The sequence below is a fragment of the Zootoca vivipara genome, chromosome 1 (genome assembly GCF_965207765.1).
Source record: "Zootoca vivipara chromosome 1, rZooViv2.hap1.1, whole genome shotgun sequence".
Lineage (NCBI taxonomy): Eukaryota > Metazoa > Chordata > Lepidosauria > Squamata > Lacertidae > Zootoca > Zootoca vivipara.
Window position 1 is genome coordinate 87,845,229 of NC_142582.1, and position 18,618 is coordinate 87,863,846.

The 18,618-nt window shown below is 43.4% G+C and overlaps 1 protein-coding gene and 1 long non-coding RNA gene across 6 annotated transcripts in view; one reads left to right on the plus strand and one right to left on the minus strand.

Moving 5' to 3' along the window:
* Positions 1-3,568, minus strand: part of LOC148687655 (uncharacterized) — a 38,790-nt gene extending 35,222 nt beyond the window's left edge. The window contains exon 1 of the long non-coding RNA XR_015950042.1: positions 173-3,568. This is a non-coding gene — a long non-coding RNA (uncharacterized LOC148687655). The remainder of the gene's footprint in view (positions 1-172) is intronic.
* A 2,528-nt stretch (positions 3,569-6,096) lies between these two features.
* RAD51B (RAD51 paralog B) overlaps positions 6,097-18,618 on the plus strand; it is a 305,174-nt gene continuing 292,652 nt past the window's right edge. For 2 of the 5 annotated variants that reach the window (XM_088669783.1, XM_088669795.1), the window contains exons 1-7: positions 6,322-6,413; positions 8,853-8,967; positions 9,165-9,278; positions 10,912-11,028; positions 14,783-14,919; positions 15,788-15,907; positions 17,075-17,258. In XM_088669783.1, coding sequence (XP_088525909.1) covers positions 8,878-8,967; positions 9,165-9,278; positions 10,912-11,028; positions 14,783-14,919; positions 15,788-15,907; positions 17,075-17,258 — 762 coding nt within the window. In that variant the 5' untranslated portion in view covers positions 6,322-6,413; positions 8,853-8,877. The other 3 variants (XM_088669800.1, XM_060273900.2, XM_088669776.1) reach the window with 3 other exon arrangements.

Here is an 18,618-nt window from a genome sequence, read left to right on the forward strand (position 1 = left end):
CATCCCATCATCAATTCCCTAGCTCTGAGCCTTTTTCCCTTGGGGGTTCCCTTGGGGACCCCCCTGCTGGTGCCTCCCACCACTGCTCTGGATCCAGCTACTCTATGACACTGGATTTCTAACTAAAGTGGATAGACTATTTGCTAGGCAAAAGTTTCACAAAAATACTTACAATAACTACTTTTTATTTTGCACAACGGTCAAGTTGCTTTGTTGACTCTTTTCCCATCCCCATAATGTGGGTAATGTGCCCTTTAAGTTGTAGAAACACAACAAAGTCATCTTATTTTAGCTTCTAAATGATGGGATAAGAAGAGATTTAAAATATTCCATCATCTGGTTTGTCCTTTGCTAAGCTAATTATTCTTGATTCCTTCATGGTAATTGGAGTGTTTGATGTCAACAGACTGTGCCACTGGCAAATCTCTCCTTTGTTGTTACTGTTGTTCTTTGCTTTTCTTGGGACAATCTGACCCCAGTGTCCCAGTTTAGCAGGGCAGTACAGTTAGTACTTGTTTTACTACTGTAGAATCTAAGAATCATTAGTCACAGGAGTCCCATAATATTCAAAAACAAGCAAAATACTGTACTAAATGCTGAAGTTGGAGAATTTAAAACTAAAATGAGTGAGTCATTAAGGCCAGATAGCTTTAACCATACCACTGTGCTTCGTAATTCCTTCATTTTAACATGAACACCTCAAATACAAGATTAATATTTCTACCACACCCCCATTCCCTCAAGCTTCTTATCCAGTTTAGTTTTTAATCTGTGCTGGAGACGAACTCCTCCCCACACTTGTGACTCTCCAAGCCTCTTGCCCCACCTCCCTCCTTGCTGCGGCTCTTGCTGCTATATGTGGGAGACAGAAACCTCTTTCTCCACATCATAAACCTGGTGGTGCTGCTACAGCTATTGTGCCTCCCCTTTGTAAGCAGGAGTGCAGATGTTTGTTTAGTTGCCTCCTGCCATTGCTGCATGTGATAGCAATAGTGTTAGGTAGGATGGGCAGGTAGGTGGTGCAGGCAGTTGCAAAGTCACAACCACTCCCACTATCTAGTGAGGAGAAGTGCATTATAGTCTGTAGGTGTCAAGTCAACACTGTTCCTAGTCTACCCAGAAGTAGAGGAGAGATGGGGCAGTGTAGAGGGCAGGAGCAGCAGTCAAGTGAGGCCTGTTGGGCAAGTGCTATAAAGAAAATAGAAAGGGTGCTGATAAATACACAATGGATGGGAGGAGTTCCAAATGGTATGTGCTGTCACACTAAAAGCCTGATTCCAGCATCACGTGAATGGACCTCATGAATGATAGATGGTATCTTCAGGATGCCCTCTTTTGCAGAACAGTGATCAATTTGGTATCTAGTGAGTAGAGAATCTCTTGGGTACTCTGGTCCCAAGCTGTGTACACCAGGACTTTGTACACCAATACCAGCACGTTGAACTTAGTATGGTGCTTAATTGGCAGTGAAATTATTTCAGCAGCAGCATAACATGGCTGCAACATCAGGCCCCAGTGAGCAGCCAAGTCATCACATTGTGTGGTAGGAGATTGTAGTGGTTGTGGCATCGAGGTATAGTGTGGTGTTACAGAGACCAGTTAGTTTTGTAGCATCTAGTTGGTGCAATGGTCTTTAGGTGCCAGGCAAAAAGTTTCCTCTATAACCAGGTCTTTGGCCTTTAAATATAGTAGCCATTTAAAGTGGGTGGGATGTTTTTAATGTATTTCTTTGTCCTCTTGGTTTTAATGTATCTATGTAGGGTTCTTGTCTGTTTGTTTGGTAGTAAGTTGCTTTGGGACAAGAAGCTACAGTTAGAACTGGATATGGAACAACTGATTGGTTCAAAATTGGGAAAGGAGTACGACAAGGTTGTATATTGTCTCCCTGCTTATTTAACTTATATGCAGAATTCATCATGTGAAAGGCTGGACTAGATGAATCCCAAGACGGAATTAAGATTGCCGGAAGAAATATCAACAACCTCAGATATGCAGATGACACAACCTTGATGGCAGAAAGTGAGGAGGAATTAAAGAACCTTTTAATGAGGGTGAAAGAGGAGAGCGCAAAATATGGTCTGAAGCTCAACATCAAAAAAACCAAGATCATGGCCACTGGTCCCATCACCTCCTGGCAAATAGAAGGGGAAGAAATGGAGACAGTGAGAGATTTTACTTTCTTGGGCTCCTTGATCACTGCAGATGGTGACAGCAGTCACGAAATTAAAAGACGCCTGCCTCTTGGGAGAAAAGCAATGACAAACCTAGACAACATCTTAAAAAGCAGAGACACCATCTTGCCGACAAAGGTCTGTATAGTTAAAGCTATGGTTTTCCCAGTAGTGATGTATGGAAGTGAGAGCTGGACCATAAAGAAGGCTGATCGCCGAAGAATTGATGCTTTTGAATTATGGTGCTGGAGGAGAGAGTCCCATGGACTGCAAGAAGATCAAACCTATCCATTCTGAAGGAAATCAGCCCTGAGGGCTCACTGGAAGGACAGATCTTGAAGCTGAAGCCCCAATACTTTGGCCACCTCAAGAGAAGAGAAGACTCTCTGGAAAAGACCCTGATGTTGGGAAAGATTGAGGGCACTAGGAAAAGGGGACAACAGAGGACGAGATGGTTGGACAGTGTTCTCGAAGCTACGAACATGAGTTCATGGGCGTAGGCAGGGGGGCAGGAGGGGGCAGCTGCCCCCCCCCTAGAAGCAAAAAAATTAATGTATTTTACAGACCATAACCAGCACTTTTCCCCTCCAAAAACTGAAGTGGAAAGGGCTTTGCTTTACCGGTAGCAAGAGCAGCTAAGTCTCCGCTTGCTGGGGGGGGGGGGGACACAGCAGTAACAAAAACACATCAAATAAATAAAGCAAAGTGGCTACCAGTAGTTAAGCAGTTAAGACAATGGAGCATATATCCCCAGGCAAGATTCGATAGCTGACCATTTCACCCTATTGTTCTTAAGTGGGAGTTGTTAATGAGCATTCAGGAGCATTAAGAGTTCTATTGGCGATTTAATGAGGGTGCAGACTCAGAGGATTCAATTTGACTAAGGTGGCTCTGCAAGGCTAAAAAGAAGTGAATAAGAAAGGGGGGAGGCTGTAGCTTTGACAGACACAGTGATGTTTATAAAAAGCATTGGTGTTCCAGTCTGCCCCTCCTCCTGCATCTGTATACTGTAAATCAGGGGTGGCCACCTCCCAAGAGACTCTGATCTACTCAGAGTTTAAAACTGGGGGTGATCTACCCCCTTTTGGGGGGTTCAGGTCAAAGCTGTTGAGTTTTTTTTAAAGGAAGGGAAGCCCTGTTCTTTGGGGTTTAGGTCAAGCTTGTTGAGCTTCTTTTAGGAGGGAGGGAGGCCCATTTTTGTTTAGGGCTTCAGGTCATAGTTCAACTTTTTTGAGGGAGGAGGAAAATTTTGGGTGAGCTTTTTTTAGGGGTGCCAGTGACCTACCAGTGATCTACCACAGACATCCAGTGATCTACTGGTAGATCACAATCTACCTGTTGGACGTGCCTGCTGTAAATCAAGCAGAGAGAAAGCTGCTTACAAGGCTCCTGTACATGCAGAGTTCCAGCATCACAGCGTCACCCAGAGGCACCAACAAATATGAGTTATCCCTCTCTCTATTCCTTCCTTCCTTCCCTCCCTCTTCCATCCTTAATAAAATACGGGGGGGGGGCAGATAAGCCCCACATAGAAAGCCCATCAACATGGGGGGGGATGACTCTTTCAAATACGGTATTGGGGGGGGGAGAGGCACCTAGGCCTCTAGGAGTTGGCTGCTATGCCTAGGAGTAGGACAATTCAAGAAAGCAGAACGATGCATATGGTATGGTAATATATCAATAGAATCGTAGAATTGTAGTCGGAAGGGACCACAAGGGTCATCTAGTCCAACCCGCTGCAATGCAGGATTTTTTCCTAAGGTGGGGCTTGAACCATGGTTGAAATATTATGCTGATATGCAGCAACGCCTCGGAGCCGTCGTGGCTGCGGCCATGCCTTGCCTCGCCCTTGCCCGCCCTGCCACCCCCTCTCGCCTGCCCGACCCTCCCGTCCTCTTGCTGCAGAGTTCCAGCATCACAGCGTCATCCAGAGACACCCACAAATATGAGTTATCTCTCTCTCTATTTCTTCCTTCCTTCCCTCCCTCTTCCATCCTTAATAAAATACGGGGGGGGGCAGATAAGCCCCACATAGAAAGCCCATCAACATGGGGGGATGACTCTTTCAAATACGGTATTTACCAGTAATTGGGGGGGGGAGAGGCACCTAGGCCTCTAGGAGTTGGCTGCTATGCCTAGGAGTAGGACAATTCAAGAAAGCAGAACGATGCATATGGTATGGTAATATATCAATAGAATTGTAGTCGGAAGGGACCACAAGGGTCATCTAGTCCAACCCGCTGCAATGCAGGATTTTTTTCCTAAGGTGGGGCTTGAACCATGGTTGAAATATTATGCTGATATGCAGCAACGCCTCGGAGCCGTCGTGGCTGCGGCCGTGTCTTGCCTCGCCCTCGCCCGCCCTGCCACCCCCTCTCGCCTGCCCGACCCTCCCGTCCTCTCCAGCCAAGCAGGGTAGCCGCCAACGCTACCAGCCCCAGAAGCACAATGTGGCCGCTGCTGCCGCCGCCACGATGTCATCAGGCCCGCTGGCCCTTTAGCCCCGCCCACTTCGTGGCCCCTCCCCTTCCGTGCCTTGGCCCCGCCCCTGAACGACTATGGCTTGCCCCCCCCTAGTTTTGATCCTGGCTACGCCCCTGCATGAGTTTGACCAAACTGCGGGAGGCAGTGGAAGACAGGAGTGCCTGGCGTGCTCTGGTCCATGGGGTCACGAAGAGTCGGACACGACTAAACGACTAAACAACAACAAACAACAACAAGTTGCTTTGGGTTGCCTTGGGCAAGCCAAAGCAACTTACAACTGAACAATAGCACAATGGTCAGGTGACTGTGCACATAACCCTATCCTTTACTTCTACTTTTCTATGGACTACTGCAATGTGCTCTACATGGGGTTACCTTTGAAGGTGACCCGAGAACTGCAATTAATCCAGAATGCGGCAGCTAGACTGGTGACTGGGAGCAGCCGCCGAGACCACATAACACCGGTCCTAAGAGATCTACATTGGCTCTCAGTACGTTTCCGAGCACAATTCAAAGTGTTGGTGCTGACCTTTAAAGCCCTAAATGGCCTCGGTCCTATATACCTGAAGGAGCGTCTCAACCCACGTTGCTCAGCCCGGACACTGAGATCCAGCGCCGAGGGCCTTCTGGCGATTCCCTCACTACGAGAAGCAAAGCTACAGGGAACCAGGCAGAGGGCCTTCTCGCCCTGTGGAACGCCCTCCCACCGGAAGTGAAGGAAATAAACAACTACCTGACATTTAGAAAACACCTAAAGGCAGCCCTGTTTAGTGAAGTTTTTAATCTGTGATATTTTAATGTATTTTAGTATTTGTTGGAAGCCGCCCAGAGTGGCAGGGGAAACCCAGCCAGATGGGCGGGGTATAAATAAATAAATAAATAAATAAATAATAATAATAATAATAAATAATGTTGGTTTAAGATCCATTATTACAAATTACTCTCCTGCCAGGAGGAGCTCCTTCTTTTTTCCACCACCTTTTCCTTGTTCTTCCACTTACTGCTGCGTTTTTCAGTACTGCTGCTTCTCTCCATATCCGACTCGGCTTTTTTAAGGGTTGTTCATTTCTTTCCCAGTCTCCCCGTGTCCTCTTGGGGATTTCTCTTCTTCAGCCAAGCCCTTCCATTCGTGATGTGAACCCCCTCTTCCATTACTGTAATTCTATATTTGTTTGACTTTTCGAGTTCATTTTATCACGATCTCTTCAGCTGCCCTTCTAACTTTCTTATTAAAAAATTGCTAAACGTGGCCTCTGGGAAACAGGGAAACTCCCCGGCCCCGCGGCAGAAATTCATAGATTCATTCATACACCACCGCACAGCGTGAAGACGGAAACTTGGCTTCCCACAGTCAGATCTAACCCTCTAGCGGCCACGGCGAGCAACAGCGGAGTGTCCCGAACACAAGTGCGACCAATTCATATTTCTTTAGTTTTAAAACAGCCCGGTTGGACGAACCCGTTTTGCTCAACCCGCGAGCAATAAGACAGAACTACAGCTCCCAGAAGGCCTTTCGTTGGCGTAGGCCCAGTTGCCAGAAATTACTGGATGAAGCGCCTTAGCCGGAGACCAATCAGAGCTCTAGGTGCTCTTTGGCGGATGTTTCCTCCTCCTCCTGTGGAGAAGTGGGAGACTTTGAAAAGTTTCCAGGTTAGGATTCGGGGCGCGTTTGGGGCGCCGGGTTCGGATTCTCCGCCGCGTTTCTCCTTAGCAGGCCGAGTCAAGAAGTCTCTTGGCTGCCACTTCTCCTCCCCAGGGGTGTGTGTGTGGCGGTTGTTTGCATGGTGTGTGTGCGGGGGTCGAAGGTAGTTCCTGCTGCCGCCGCCCTATCCTGAGTATGTGTTGTGCACGCTATATGCTGGGAGCGTGGAAGGGAAATGGATGGTGCGCGCAGCGTACCGTTGGGAGCTCGTGCTGTTCCGCAAAAGTTGGAGGGCCTGGCTGTTTCTTCCGCCTGTGGCCGCCGTCGCTTCTCTCTGCAGTGCCTGAGCCGCCAAGCTGGAGCTTTCCCAGAACGTGGACTCCACCCTACAGCCCTTCTTCAGTTGTAGGGGGTTCCAGCGCAATCCTATATATAGATGTCGCTTCTGAAGTAAATTCCGCTGCGCGCAGTGAGACCTCGGAAGTGTGCATATACGATTGTTCGCTCGAGGAATGGGCAGGGCTATCATCTTGTGGCAAGGCTGTTTCTCTCCTCATTTAGCAACGCACCAAGACTTTACCGACTGTCTTGTCAGTTCTTGTGGGGCGTTATGTTTTCCTAGGTTTTTACACAATATTTTCTCAGAGGGAATCTTTTCCTGCCAGCTGGTGTGGTAATTGTAGTAACCTGTGTAGTTCTGACAGGTGGCATGTCTACATATTCCAACTTGTGCTTATGTGGCGTCACTGGTGCTGAATGGTTTCCTCCCCCCAAGGATGTTTGGTGACATTAAAAGTTAAATCATTCTAAATAAACTTTTAGAGACTAAACACTTGCCACTTATGAAGCACTAGTGAAACTATTTCAATATAAAAGGTATCAAACCCCAGAAGGAAAAGTTTTGACCTCCGAAACTAGCAATCCTGACATTTTGTGAACTTGTTTTCTCTCTCTCCCACATTTACTTGGGAGTAAATGTGGAGTAATTAGGGTGGAGAGAGAGAAATGAAGGGTGAAACCTATTGTGCAACCCTGGATGGAGTAAAATGAACTAAAGTGAGAAATGCAGGATACAGAGTTGGTTTTGCATTTAAAAAAAAGACATCATATGAACATGGGTGTGGCCAGGATTTTGTTGGCAGGACCGAAGTGATTGGCCAGTTAGTTTAGTCCTATTGTTTTACTTGATGGGGGCAGCTGACCCTTTCTGTCCCACTTGGCTATGCCCATGCATATGAAATAAACAACTGATCCCTCAAGATGGCATGCAGTCGACTGTGATAAAACCATAAGACCTTTTAAAAACATAACCAACTACGGTAGGTTAATATGATAGAATGAAAACACTGGCAATTATCACTAGCAGTGAAGGAGTGATAATGTGCACATAAGCCTAGGACTTAATATTCGTATTATAAGTACTAGACTTGGGTGCACAACACCATTCTCTCACTGCTGAGTGACCACAGCCATCCTTGGGCATCTAGTGTTAAAGAGAATGGCTTTCATATAGCCTTGATCCCTGGCATATCTCTTTTACAAAAATTAGACATTTTGGGAAGGCTAAGATACTGGTTAAATACGATACAGCTGCAATTATTTCAAGAATAGCTGTGATCAAAGTATTATTTGAAAGCTATGGGCTGTGCTTCCAAGTAAATAAGCTCATGTGAACCGAAAGTAGATTCAATCCATGATGAACTGGGTTGAGATTTTTCTCACTAGTCAAAACGTGTTAATCAGAATCCCAGTTCTGCTTCCCAGGAACATCAGACTGCCTTTGAATCACCTCAGGACACTGTCTGCAGGAAGACTTGACCATCTCTCTCAGTCAGTGGGGACTGGTGTCCATTGGGATTTCTAGGCTGGTACCAATAAATTGCTTGTAAAAAAGTTGGGGAGGGATTGCTAGGTTGGAAGGCAAGGAGGTCAACAGTATGTGCAGCCAAAGCCAATGACAGACAGAGACAACAAATACTGGTTATGTCCTTGTCCAGCTGAGTTTTAGAATGGCAAAACCAAGGGCACCACAACTGAGCTGATTGTATGTAAGAAGGCAGGCAGATGGGAGCTGGCTGAGGGAAGAGTGAGGTTTGTGAGTGGTGCTTTCACCCCAATGAACTAGCCTACACTGGTTTCAAACGCTGTTTCTAAGCATGAAACTTTAAAAACACAAGGACCCTACACTGAGGACAAGTTGGAAGAAAGCTCCTGGTTGAACTTGCTGGCCAGAAAGAGATACTTGTGACTGCTTTCTTTCGAGTGTCATTCCAGTGCCATTTGTGTAAGCTGAGGAAAAGTAAAGGGCCACAAAGGTCTCTGGGCATCTTTTGGTTGCATTGTAACTGATGCTAGAGAGGGGCCAGAACTGGATTTATTACTATTAATGAAAAACAACAGATTAAGCGAGACCGGTGTGCTCGTATTCAGCATTATATTGAATAAGAGATGTAATAAATTCAGTAGAATGAAGGCAAAGCTGTCTTAAGGGAGGATGTGAACACATTGTTCTTGAACATAGTGTTTCAAGTAATCTTGCATTTATTATGTCCTAGGATTGTGTTTCTAGTCACGAAATATATGAACATGGCAAGTAAGAAACTGAGAAGAGCAGGGTTGCCGCAGGAGCTTTGTAAGAGACTCAGTCGACATCAGATCACTACTTGTCAGGTGAGACAAATTTAATAGGGGCATGATTCTGATGTTACATTAAAGGATACATGGCATGATTAAGACCAATCTTGGAACTCTTGTCATTTTTATTGCAGAAGAAAATAAATGTTTTAGAAATTGCTTTTAAATATGTGAAGTTATTTTAGTCATTTCCACTCTTAATTCTCTCAGATTTTTGTTTGGTAATGTTTCAGGATTTTTTATGTCTTTCACTACTGGAGTTAATGAAAGTGACTGGACAGAGTTATTGGAATGTGCAGAAGCTTCTTCACACAGTCAGCCAAGCCTGTGCTCCCAGAATGCAAACTGTAAGTATACATTTGCTGATAGCTTGGTGGGTAGGTATGAGACTCTTAATCTCAAGGTTGTGGGTTCAAGCCCCATACTGGGCAAAAGATTTCTGCATTGCTGGGGGTTGGACTAGCTGACCCTCATGGTTCCTTCCAGCTCTACAATTATATGATCCTAGGATCGGAATGACTCTAATTGTTTGCTATGTGTGTCTCCTGTCACATCTGTCTACTTGTAGGGGACACTATACTTCAGGTATTAACAATGAATGTGCTTATCTTTAAAAAGGTTTTCTCCTTATAGAAAGGGTCACAGGAAGGAAGTAACATATGAAGTGAGCCTTGTTCTTGAGAATATTTGTAGTAGCAAATGCTTCCTTAGTATATGGCAGAGAAATGGCAAAATATATTATTCTCTTGTATGTCAAACTGATAAACTGCTTCATGTGTTTTGGAAGGGGTACTTGGTTGCCCCTGCACTATTCATCTTCTCTGGAGTTACCATCCTTTTGTTCAGTTACTTTTTACAGGACATTCAAGCAACATCACATAGCTTTCTGTGTTATTCAGCTGTCATGTTTTAGACTTTTATGTCTATACAGTGGTACCTCGGTTTATGAACACAATTGGTTCCGGAAGTCTGTTCATAAACTGAAGCGTTCATAAACTGAAGCGAACTTTCCCATTGAAAGTAATGGAAAATGAATTAATCCGTTCCAGATGGGTCCGCGGCGTTCATAAACCGAGGTTCCACTGTAGTACAATTAGCTATGCATACAAATCTCCTAACAAATATTTGCCTTCTACCAAAATCTGTTAGGGTATTAGCACTTTGAGATTTAGGTTGCATTTAGTTTTGTAGTAGTTTGCATAAGTCTTGAAAACATTTTATTTTTTAATCTTAATCTGAGGCACAAAGCCTTCCTTTCCTTTTTCAAATATAGCCTTTTCAAGCAATTCCAACATGTTGCATCAAAGCAAAGGGTGTTTGGGAAAGAACCTGCTTTCTTTGTACCTGTTGTTCATGTTAAACACTTCATTAGAAAATACACACACACACACACACACACACACACACACACACATATATATAAAAGCTTCACATCTCTGTACAAAAATCTCAATAAACTGGGAATGTTATATAAACACTTACCTGTGAGTAAGCCCCTTTGAGTTCAGTTGGACTTAATTCCAAGCAGACAGGTTTAGATTTGTGCAGTAAACCTTGTAATGAACCCAGACTTTTTGGAACCAGTTAGTTTTGTCTTGGTTTGTGGTTTTTACTGTGTGTATGTTTTCCAGCTGTACTTAACCACAAGGATAATACTTTCTCTGAAGTGGTAGTTTGCAAATTAAATGATGCATACTGTCCCAAAGAGGGGAAAATATTTTAAAGCTTGGCACAATGATACAAGATATAAATTGAAGGCTGTAGCATAAAAATGTTGATAGACACAACAGTCTTTAATATTGTTTTGTGGTGTTTGGTTTGGTCGGAAGATGGGGAAAATCTCATTAAAGGATGAGAAAGTACATGGCATATTTTTTTTGCCAAGCACTAAGAAATTCTACTTGGGAGAAAACAAATACCAGACATTTTTCTTACCAGTTGATCGCAACATCTTTTTCTAATTGATTTTGGTTATTGTAGGTTTATGAAATGAAAATGAAAAGAACCACCAACCCTTCATCAGCATTCTTGCCCACAACACTGGGAGATCTGGATAAAATATTGCATGGTGGGATTGCCTGTGGCTCTCTTACAGAGGTAAAAGCTGGCCAATCATGCTGCTTCTTTTTCTGTAATAGAAGAGTTGTTTTATGTTTTACATAAAAGGGGTGACTATTCATTAATAAGTTTAAAATGTGACAAACTGAAGCTTTCTGTACATTAATAATTGGTTCTGTATAGTTCCAACTGATCACTAAAAATAATGTGCGCTGTTAATAGTAATGAACCAAAAGATACAGATGTGTGCTCTCTCTTGCACACATCATTACTCTTATGAGCAAGTTAGGGGAAGTTGCAATGCTTGGTTGCAACACAAAAGCATAAACCATGTATGAACAAATTAGTCTGTGCCATGAGCTGTGTACTAGTCTACACAGTTTGCTTGTTCCCACTTTGCTTCCTCCTTCTCCAGCAGGAAAACAAGCCATGAAGCACTTGCTTAGTGCTATGAATGCACTAGACCTTGTGGTTTGCTTTGCTTCAAGCATGTCACTTTCTGAAGCCAAGGTTTGTTCCTGGCTTCCCGATGGTGGCTTGTTTGAGATAAACAAACCACAGGAGCTGGTTCAAACATAATATGAAGCCAGCCACTCTGTGGTCTGTTTTCCTGCTGGAGGAAAGGAGCAAGTGTGAACAGCTATGCTGTGTGCATCAGCACACAGTTCAAACACAAACTAATTGGCTTAACCCATGGTTTTGTGGTGCATCTGAATGTAACCAGTGTTTCTCTGTTTTCTACAGTGGGATCATGTGAATGTGCAGGCTCCCTGAGAGTAGCTTGTAGGCACTTTGTTCCTCCCTGGTCTTTTTTACTCCAGCACTACTGCACTGACTTGAGCCAGATTTTAGATTAGTTTATCATCTGAATCTGTGCTTGTAGTTAAACTCTCTCCTCACTAGCCACAAGGTTGAGCCAAGACCGTAAGGAGACAACATAACCATGAGCCTGGGTTTGGATGACATTCTAAGCCAAACCTTAGCCTAACTTAGTGCAACACAGGAGTAAAAAGTACTGGGGAGAAGCAAAGTGGCTGCAAGCTCTTCTTGGGAGACAGGGCACAGCAGATAAAGCAAACATGATCAGCAGATCGGTAAAAAAAATTCAACTTGGTACGTCAAATGCTGAAAAAGGAACACCTTAGCAGGTGGCCAAAGTCTGACAAAGAGAGGGAAACTTGGAGGGCAGAGAGTTTCATAGCCCGGGTTTGCTTGCAGATAAGGGTGTTTCCCACACCCCACCCAAATTCATGTATTTACTGTATTTCCTAAAATGTATATACTGCTTGATTGTAAAAAAAAGCAAAACAAAACCAACTTCAAAATTTAAGCCTCAAACTAATCTGAACTACTAATCCTTGTGTTAAGAATCTTTTAGTGAAAAGTACCATTATAAAGTTTCTAAAATAAATTGCAGGGGAAAGTGCAAAAGCATCCTATAGTGCTCACTCAGTTGTCTGTTTCACTGTGTGTAGTGATAATTGTCAGTAGAGACATGGGGTTTTCCTACCTTTTCCTACATGAAAAATGTAGCAAATGAGGAGCCCCTCTCATTCCAGTCCTACATTGTTATTCATCTTTAGATAGTTAACAAGAGAGTGTTAAAATAACTGCACAGGTAAAGTCTCTTTTACAAACCTCTCCTGTTCATCTGACAGGAAGCAGCTCTTTTGAACTCATCAACCTGATAAAAATGTACTTACTTTTCTAGTTCAGAATTTTAACATGGCCATTTGTGAGATACTTCATACAATAATGGATAGAAGAGATGCTCTTATGTAATATCCATTAGCAGTTTTGGTCACCCTGGAGAATTTAGTGAAGACGAGCTAACACTGCCAAATGTTTCCCATGTTTTAGAATAATCATCTTGAAGAATACATGGAGGGGATGTCAGAATGCAGAAACTATTTGAAGAATTGCTTTGTGAACAAAACATAAAAGTTATGCTTGTATTTATCTTGCATCAAACTCCAGACAGCGTTCCCATTGTGTAATTAAACTTTTTTTTATGTGGATGCTTGTGTGATAATCATATACAGCAACAATTTGAAAGCCAATGTGGTAGAGCGGTTAGAGTGTCATACTAAGACCTAGGAGACCAGAGTTCTCACTTGACCATGAAGCTCATTGGCTGACTTCTGGTTGGTCACTGTCTCTCAGCCTAACCTACCTCACAGGACTATTGTGAGGATTAAATGAGGAAGGGAAGAACCATGGGTGCCACCTTGAGCTCCTTGGAGAAAATGGTGGGATATAAATGCATTAAATAATAATTTAAAGAAGGATGCATATGGCAGTATTTGCAGCATGTCACTGCTATCTACTATTTTTTCTTTACTGCTATGTATTACTTCTTCGTTATGAAGCTGAGCTTGCAGATGAGCACCTCTAAAGTACGATACTCCATCTTGATCAAATGTGGCTTCGGTTCAGCTTATTTTCTTCTCGGACTGTTTATGTTAAACTTGGGACGACAGCTAATGCATAGCCTGCACTTTTACCTCAAAGGAATAGTGTTTTATTCCCTACTTTTTGTGGTTACGCTTTTTAAGCTAAAACTTCTTGAAAAAGTTGACCTATCTTTCTTCTTACATTATCCAACAATGGTGGTGGTTGGAAAGTTGGAACTCAGCTACATGAGCCATGTAAAGTAAAGATTTAAGTGATATCCTCTGCTGCCAGATCTTGTGCTTGTTTTCTGAGAGCCAGGAAACTCTGTTGGCACGGGACCTTTTTTTCCAAACCACTAGTGTGGTTTAAACTGGAAACTGAATTGTAAGTAACTCTTTGCAGTCAGTCAACTCATGTTCTGCAAATAACATACCATTAACTGAAAAAGAAAAGTGTCTCTTTCCAAAGAGGAAAAGTTGAATGCTGTTATCATAGTGAGCTCTCTATTACATGGGCGGACACCTGATTTCAAATTAAAATTGGAATAAGATGAACTATGAATTCTCAACAGGTTTGGGAATTACTTTGTTCTAAAGAGTCAGCATATTACTGCTTGGTGGATTCATTCCCTCAGCAAATTCAAAATTTATGGGTACAGTGAGCCAAAGGTGAATATTTTTAAGCCCTGCTGACCTTGGTGGGACAGAGTTAAGTTTTCCTCAACTCGTCCATTGGAATCAATGTGACTTGGATGCTGCAATCCTATATGTGCTTAACCTGAATTCAATAGGTCTTAACTTCAGAGCAGCCATTTATAGGATTACTCTATAAGATTGCTTACCTTTGGCAGGATTGTGCCCAGTGTATAAGTTCTTAGACTCCCCACCCCCCCACCCCTGGTATATAAAGCAAATGTACTTCTTCATGGAATAATAAATACTCCTGATTTAGGTGTGTCCAAATGACTTGCGATTGCACACACATGTATGGCAGCAAACCTGGAAGTAGCCCCAAAGCATCATAAAAGGGGTGAGACGGGTGTGGAGAGGGCTTATGTGTGCCTATGGGAGTCTGGAGTGGAACTCCCATGCAAAATGAGGATTGCTCATATACACAAAAGCAATATTAAAAAGCTACAAAAATATCTCACAGAATTACGGTAATATATAATTTTGTTATCCTGCCACAGGTTTGCTTGTTTTTCCACTAAAGTGTGTTTGTGGATTAGAAGTTGAACCTTTAAGCTTCAGCTTATCATTGCCATCAGTTTGAGATACACTGTGAAATGCTAAGTTACATGAGTCGCAAGTGAATAGTGTGTCGTTGGCTAAAATAAAAATCAACAAAGGTTTTGTCTTTTCTGTATGATGCTGCTTCATACTTGTTCTTTTATTATTAGATAACTGGTCCATCAGGTTGTGGCAAGACTCAGTTTTGTATTATGATGAGCTTGCTGGCGACATTTCCTACCAGCTTGGGAGGATTGGATGGGGCAGTTATATATATTGATACAGAATCTGCATTCAGTGCTGAAAGGTAAGTTTTTACACACACACACACACACACACACACACACACACACACACACACAGATCTTTATGGCATTTTTCATATGTCAACGCATATTGCAAGGGTGCAATCTGAAATCCTTGTATTGTCAAATCCGTCATCTGCATCCAGCCTTTGCAAGAGCTAAACATATGCAGAGTCCATGGCTCTGGAAGGTGGAAGAAGGCATAGCAGGTTGTAAGCCTGAGGTGCCCTGCTCTGGCAAGTCACATATGGTGCCAGATGTTTGAGGCCTCGTATGCTTGGAGTCTTCTGGAACTTGGCTGTCTCTGCTATTGCTGTAAGGGGAGACCTGTTGGCAAATCTGAGAAGTGCAGTGTGTGGCTGCAAACTTAGGCCTGTTGAAGTTTATTTTGACACCTTCAGGGGCATCAAAAGTGTTCTCATTTGAAGCATTGTTGCTGGCATTTGTTTACTGCTTTTCCATGTTGTATTTTCATTTCCTTTTATTATATATTTGAGCTAACATGACAATATGTAGTAGTTGACTTTGGGCTTTGTTACAAAATCAGTTAATTCGAGATCTCTTTATTCAGAGAGCATTTATGGAATGCAACAAAGTAGAAAATCTGCCTCCCATTGAAAATCAGTGTCATAACCTCAAACAGTGTAATGAAGCTGGACTGCAAATTCTATGCACCTTTTAAGAGACTTAGTTTGTTGTGTATGTGTGTTTTCTCTTCATTTTCAGAAATTCTGAGAATGAACTTGAAAGTTTGCAAAACATCCTTGAATTCAGATGCACATCCTCTGTGCCAGATGGGCAGGGTATAAATAAATAATAAATTTATTGTTGCTATTAATGTCAGTGACATGTCTTTTGGGTTCCTAACAGGCTTCTTGAGATGGCACAGCACCGTTTTCCTAATTATTTTGCCACAGAAGAAAAGCTGGTTTTAATTGCCAGCAAAATTCATCTTTATCGGGAATTCACCTGTCACAGTGTGTTGAAAAGGTAGGACTTCTTTCTGGGGTCCAGCAGTGTATTAGGTGTGTAAAAAACATTCTATACAGAATATATAATGGTTGGACAGAATGATAACATGCCTTAAGGCTTAGCATTACAGTATTTCACGATGTTTTTTCTGCCTGAAACACATTGACACTTGCTGACTCTAAAGAAACTATTTTTGTACCTTGTGCCTGCCCTTTTTCAGAGGGTTAGACCCTTACCAAAACTATGAAATGGAAAATGTCAATACACATTCTGTGATAGAAAGCAGATTCTGTGCAAAATTGCATTGAGTGTTTAGAAAGCCTTAATTATAACCAATGGGCTTCTCTGTTCTATTAGAACTATTCATGTACAGAAAACTGTTGATATCTTGGTAGCAGCACATGTTTGCACTTGTAACATTTGACCCCTGTGAAGCAATTGCCTGTGAACAATATTTTTATAAGATTGCTATTTTGAAAGAAGAGCTATTACAAATGTAATTGCAAATCAATTTGTTTTCCTCCTGCTTATTCTTTTTAGTTTATATTTTAAGATATATTAATGGTTTATGGACTATTTTAATGAAGTACAGTTGTACCTCCGCTTACGTATCCCTCCACTTACGTAAACTTCGGAAAATGCAAGCGGCAAACTGGGAAGTATATTTCCGGGATTTTGCCGCATGTGCAGAAGCGCTCTACCTCTGCGTATGCGTGCGCAGAAGCAGTCCCTCCCGTTGCGGAAACCTCAGGATCCGACTGGAGCTCCGGAACAGATCCTGTCCGCAACCGAAGGTAGCACTGTATACCAAAATACACAGACAATGTTGCCTTACCCAACACGTTTAAATGTATGCTTTAAAGTGAGAAAGCAACATCCATGTTCAAAACACATGCATTGTGGAAGTACACTGGTAATTGAATTGAAATTACCGGTGAGTGTTCATGAGTGTAGAATAAGGTTTGCTTGATTAAATGAGAAATTATCCTGCAAGGTATGTGCATGTTCACATGTATAGCTCTCAACCTTGTTGGCATGCAGCATTCAATGAGTGAGTTTCCAGGGAAATATCAGGTCTCTGTACCAACTTTGCCACTTGCCTGTCTCATGGCACCTAACACACTTACTGTACTCTAAATCCTGGTATAGTATCATTGCTAAAGGAACGCTTCAATTTGTTTTCAGGATTGAATCTTTGGAAGAAGAAATTATTTCAAAGAATGCCAAACTAGTAGTAATTGATTCTGTTGCTTCTGTAGTCAGAAAAGAGTTTGATGCAAAACTTCAGGGCAACCTGCAGCAAAGGAGCAACTTGCTGACTAGGGAGGCATCAATATTGAAGTACTTGGCTGAAGAATTTTCAATACCAGTAAGTTTCTCTCCCTTTTTACTTTGTGCACATATGCATATGTATTCAAGTGCAAAGTTGTTACCGGTAGTAGTTAGGACGGCAGGCACAAGAGATGGGTTGCCCATCTCTTCTGCATGGATTTATATCATGAGGATATTGCAGCATGTTTCATCATCAGGCATTTGGCTGAGCAGTTGCTATTGTCTCACCCAAGGATTGAAATTTGTGTGTGTTGAATTTTCATTCACTAAGGGGTGAGATATTTTGAACTTGGCAAATGTATACTGAGGCTGTATTGCATCATAATAAAAATAATCTCGGAGCAGGACACGGGAGTGTGCGCGCGCTGGTTGGGAGGTTGAAATCAAGAGAGGGTTGGGCGGGGCAGAGGGCAGGGGAGAAGCGGGCAGGGTCCTGCCTGCTCCTAGGCGGGGCTTCCAAACCTCGTCAGTGCGTGAGGCTTGAGACAAATACTTTAAGGTACTACCATAATGAGTGGCGATAACAATTACAAAGGCAAACAGGGGCTTTCTGGGACGGTGGCAACAGAGCGGGTATCTTTTCTGCACTTGAGGCGAGCCGCGCTCATGGGAGAAAGGTGTCTCTCTTCCCCCACCTCCAGTACGACGGCGAAGTTTGTTTTGTCTTGGGGGGATGAGCCTCCCTCCCTCCTTCACACTGAGACGCTGACTTTCCCAGGAGCAGTCACCCGCTTTCACCCCATTGTGAACCCGGCGGGCGGCGGCACCATCCCGACTACATCCACGGCGACCCTCCCTGCCTTCAAGACGGCTTTGTCAGAGGCACAGCGATCTGCGTCCCGAGGAGCGCATGGTGTTGGGCGGCTGGGCTGGCTGAGTGGGTGGGTGGGGGCACCGTCCCTTGACGGAGGCAGTTCCGCTGACGAAATGGTAGGCAGAGGGGTGGGGGGACTTGCTGCTAGTCGCCGGTGGGCGGGGAGCGTAGGAGGGGGGAAAAGCAGCCTTCTCCTCCTCACGCTTTAGCACAACTGCAGTAAGGTGCTTGTCCGGCCGGGAGCAACGGTTGGCAGAGGGGTGGGGAGAGCGCGCGCGTCCAATCCCTGTGTCCCTGGTTGTCTCTGCTGTCCAATCCCTGTGTCCCTGGCGCACATGCGCAGTACCCCAGGGACACACGGGACAGCTTGGACGCAGGGACAACTTGGACATTATTATATAGGATAAATTTAATAATTATTTTAATACATAATAAATACCCTACCTTTTTGTGCAGTGTAGGGGTGGCTACTTGGAGAAAATTAAAATATATATACAATTAATTGATTAAAGACCCAACACTGCCTGTACAGGAAGGCCTGGACACTGCAGCAGAAGGCAAACAAGGACCTCCATAAATCAGA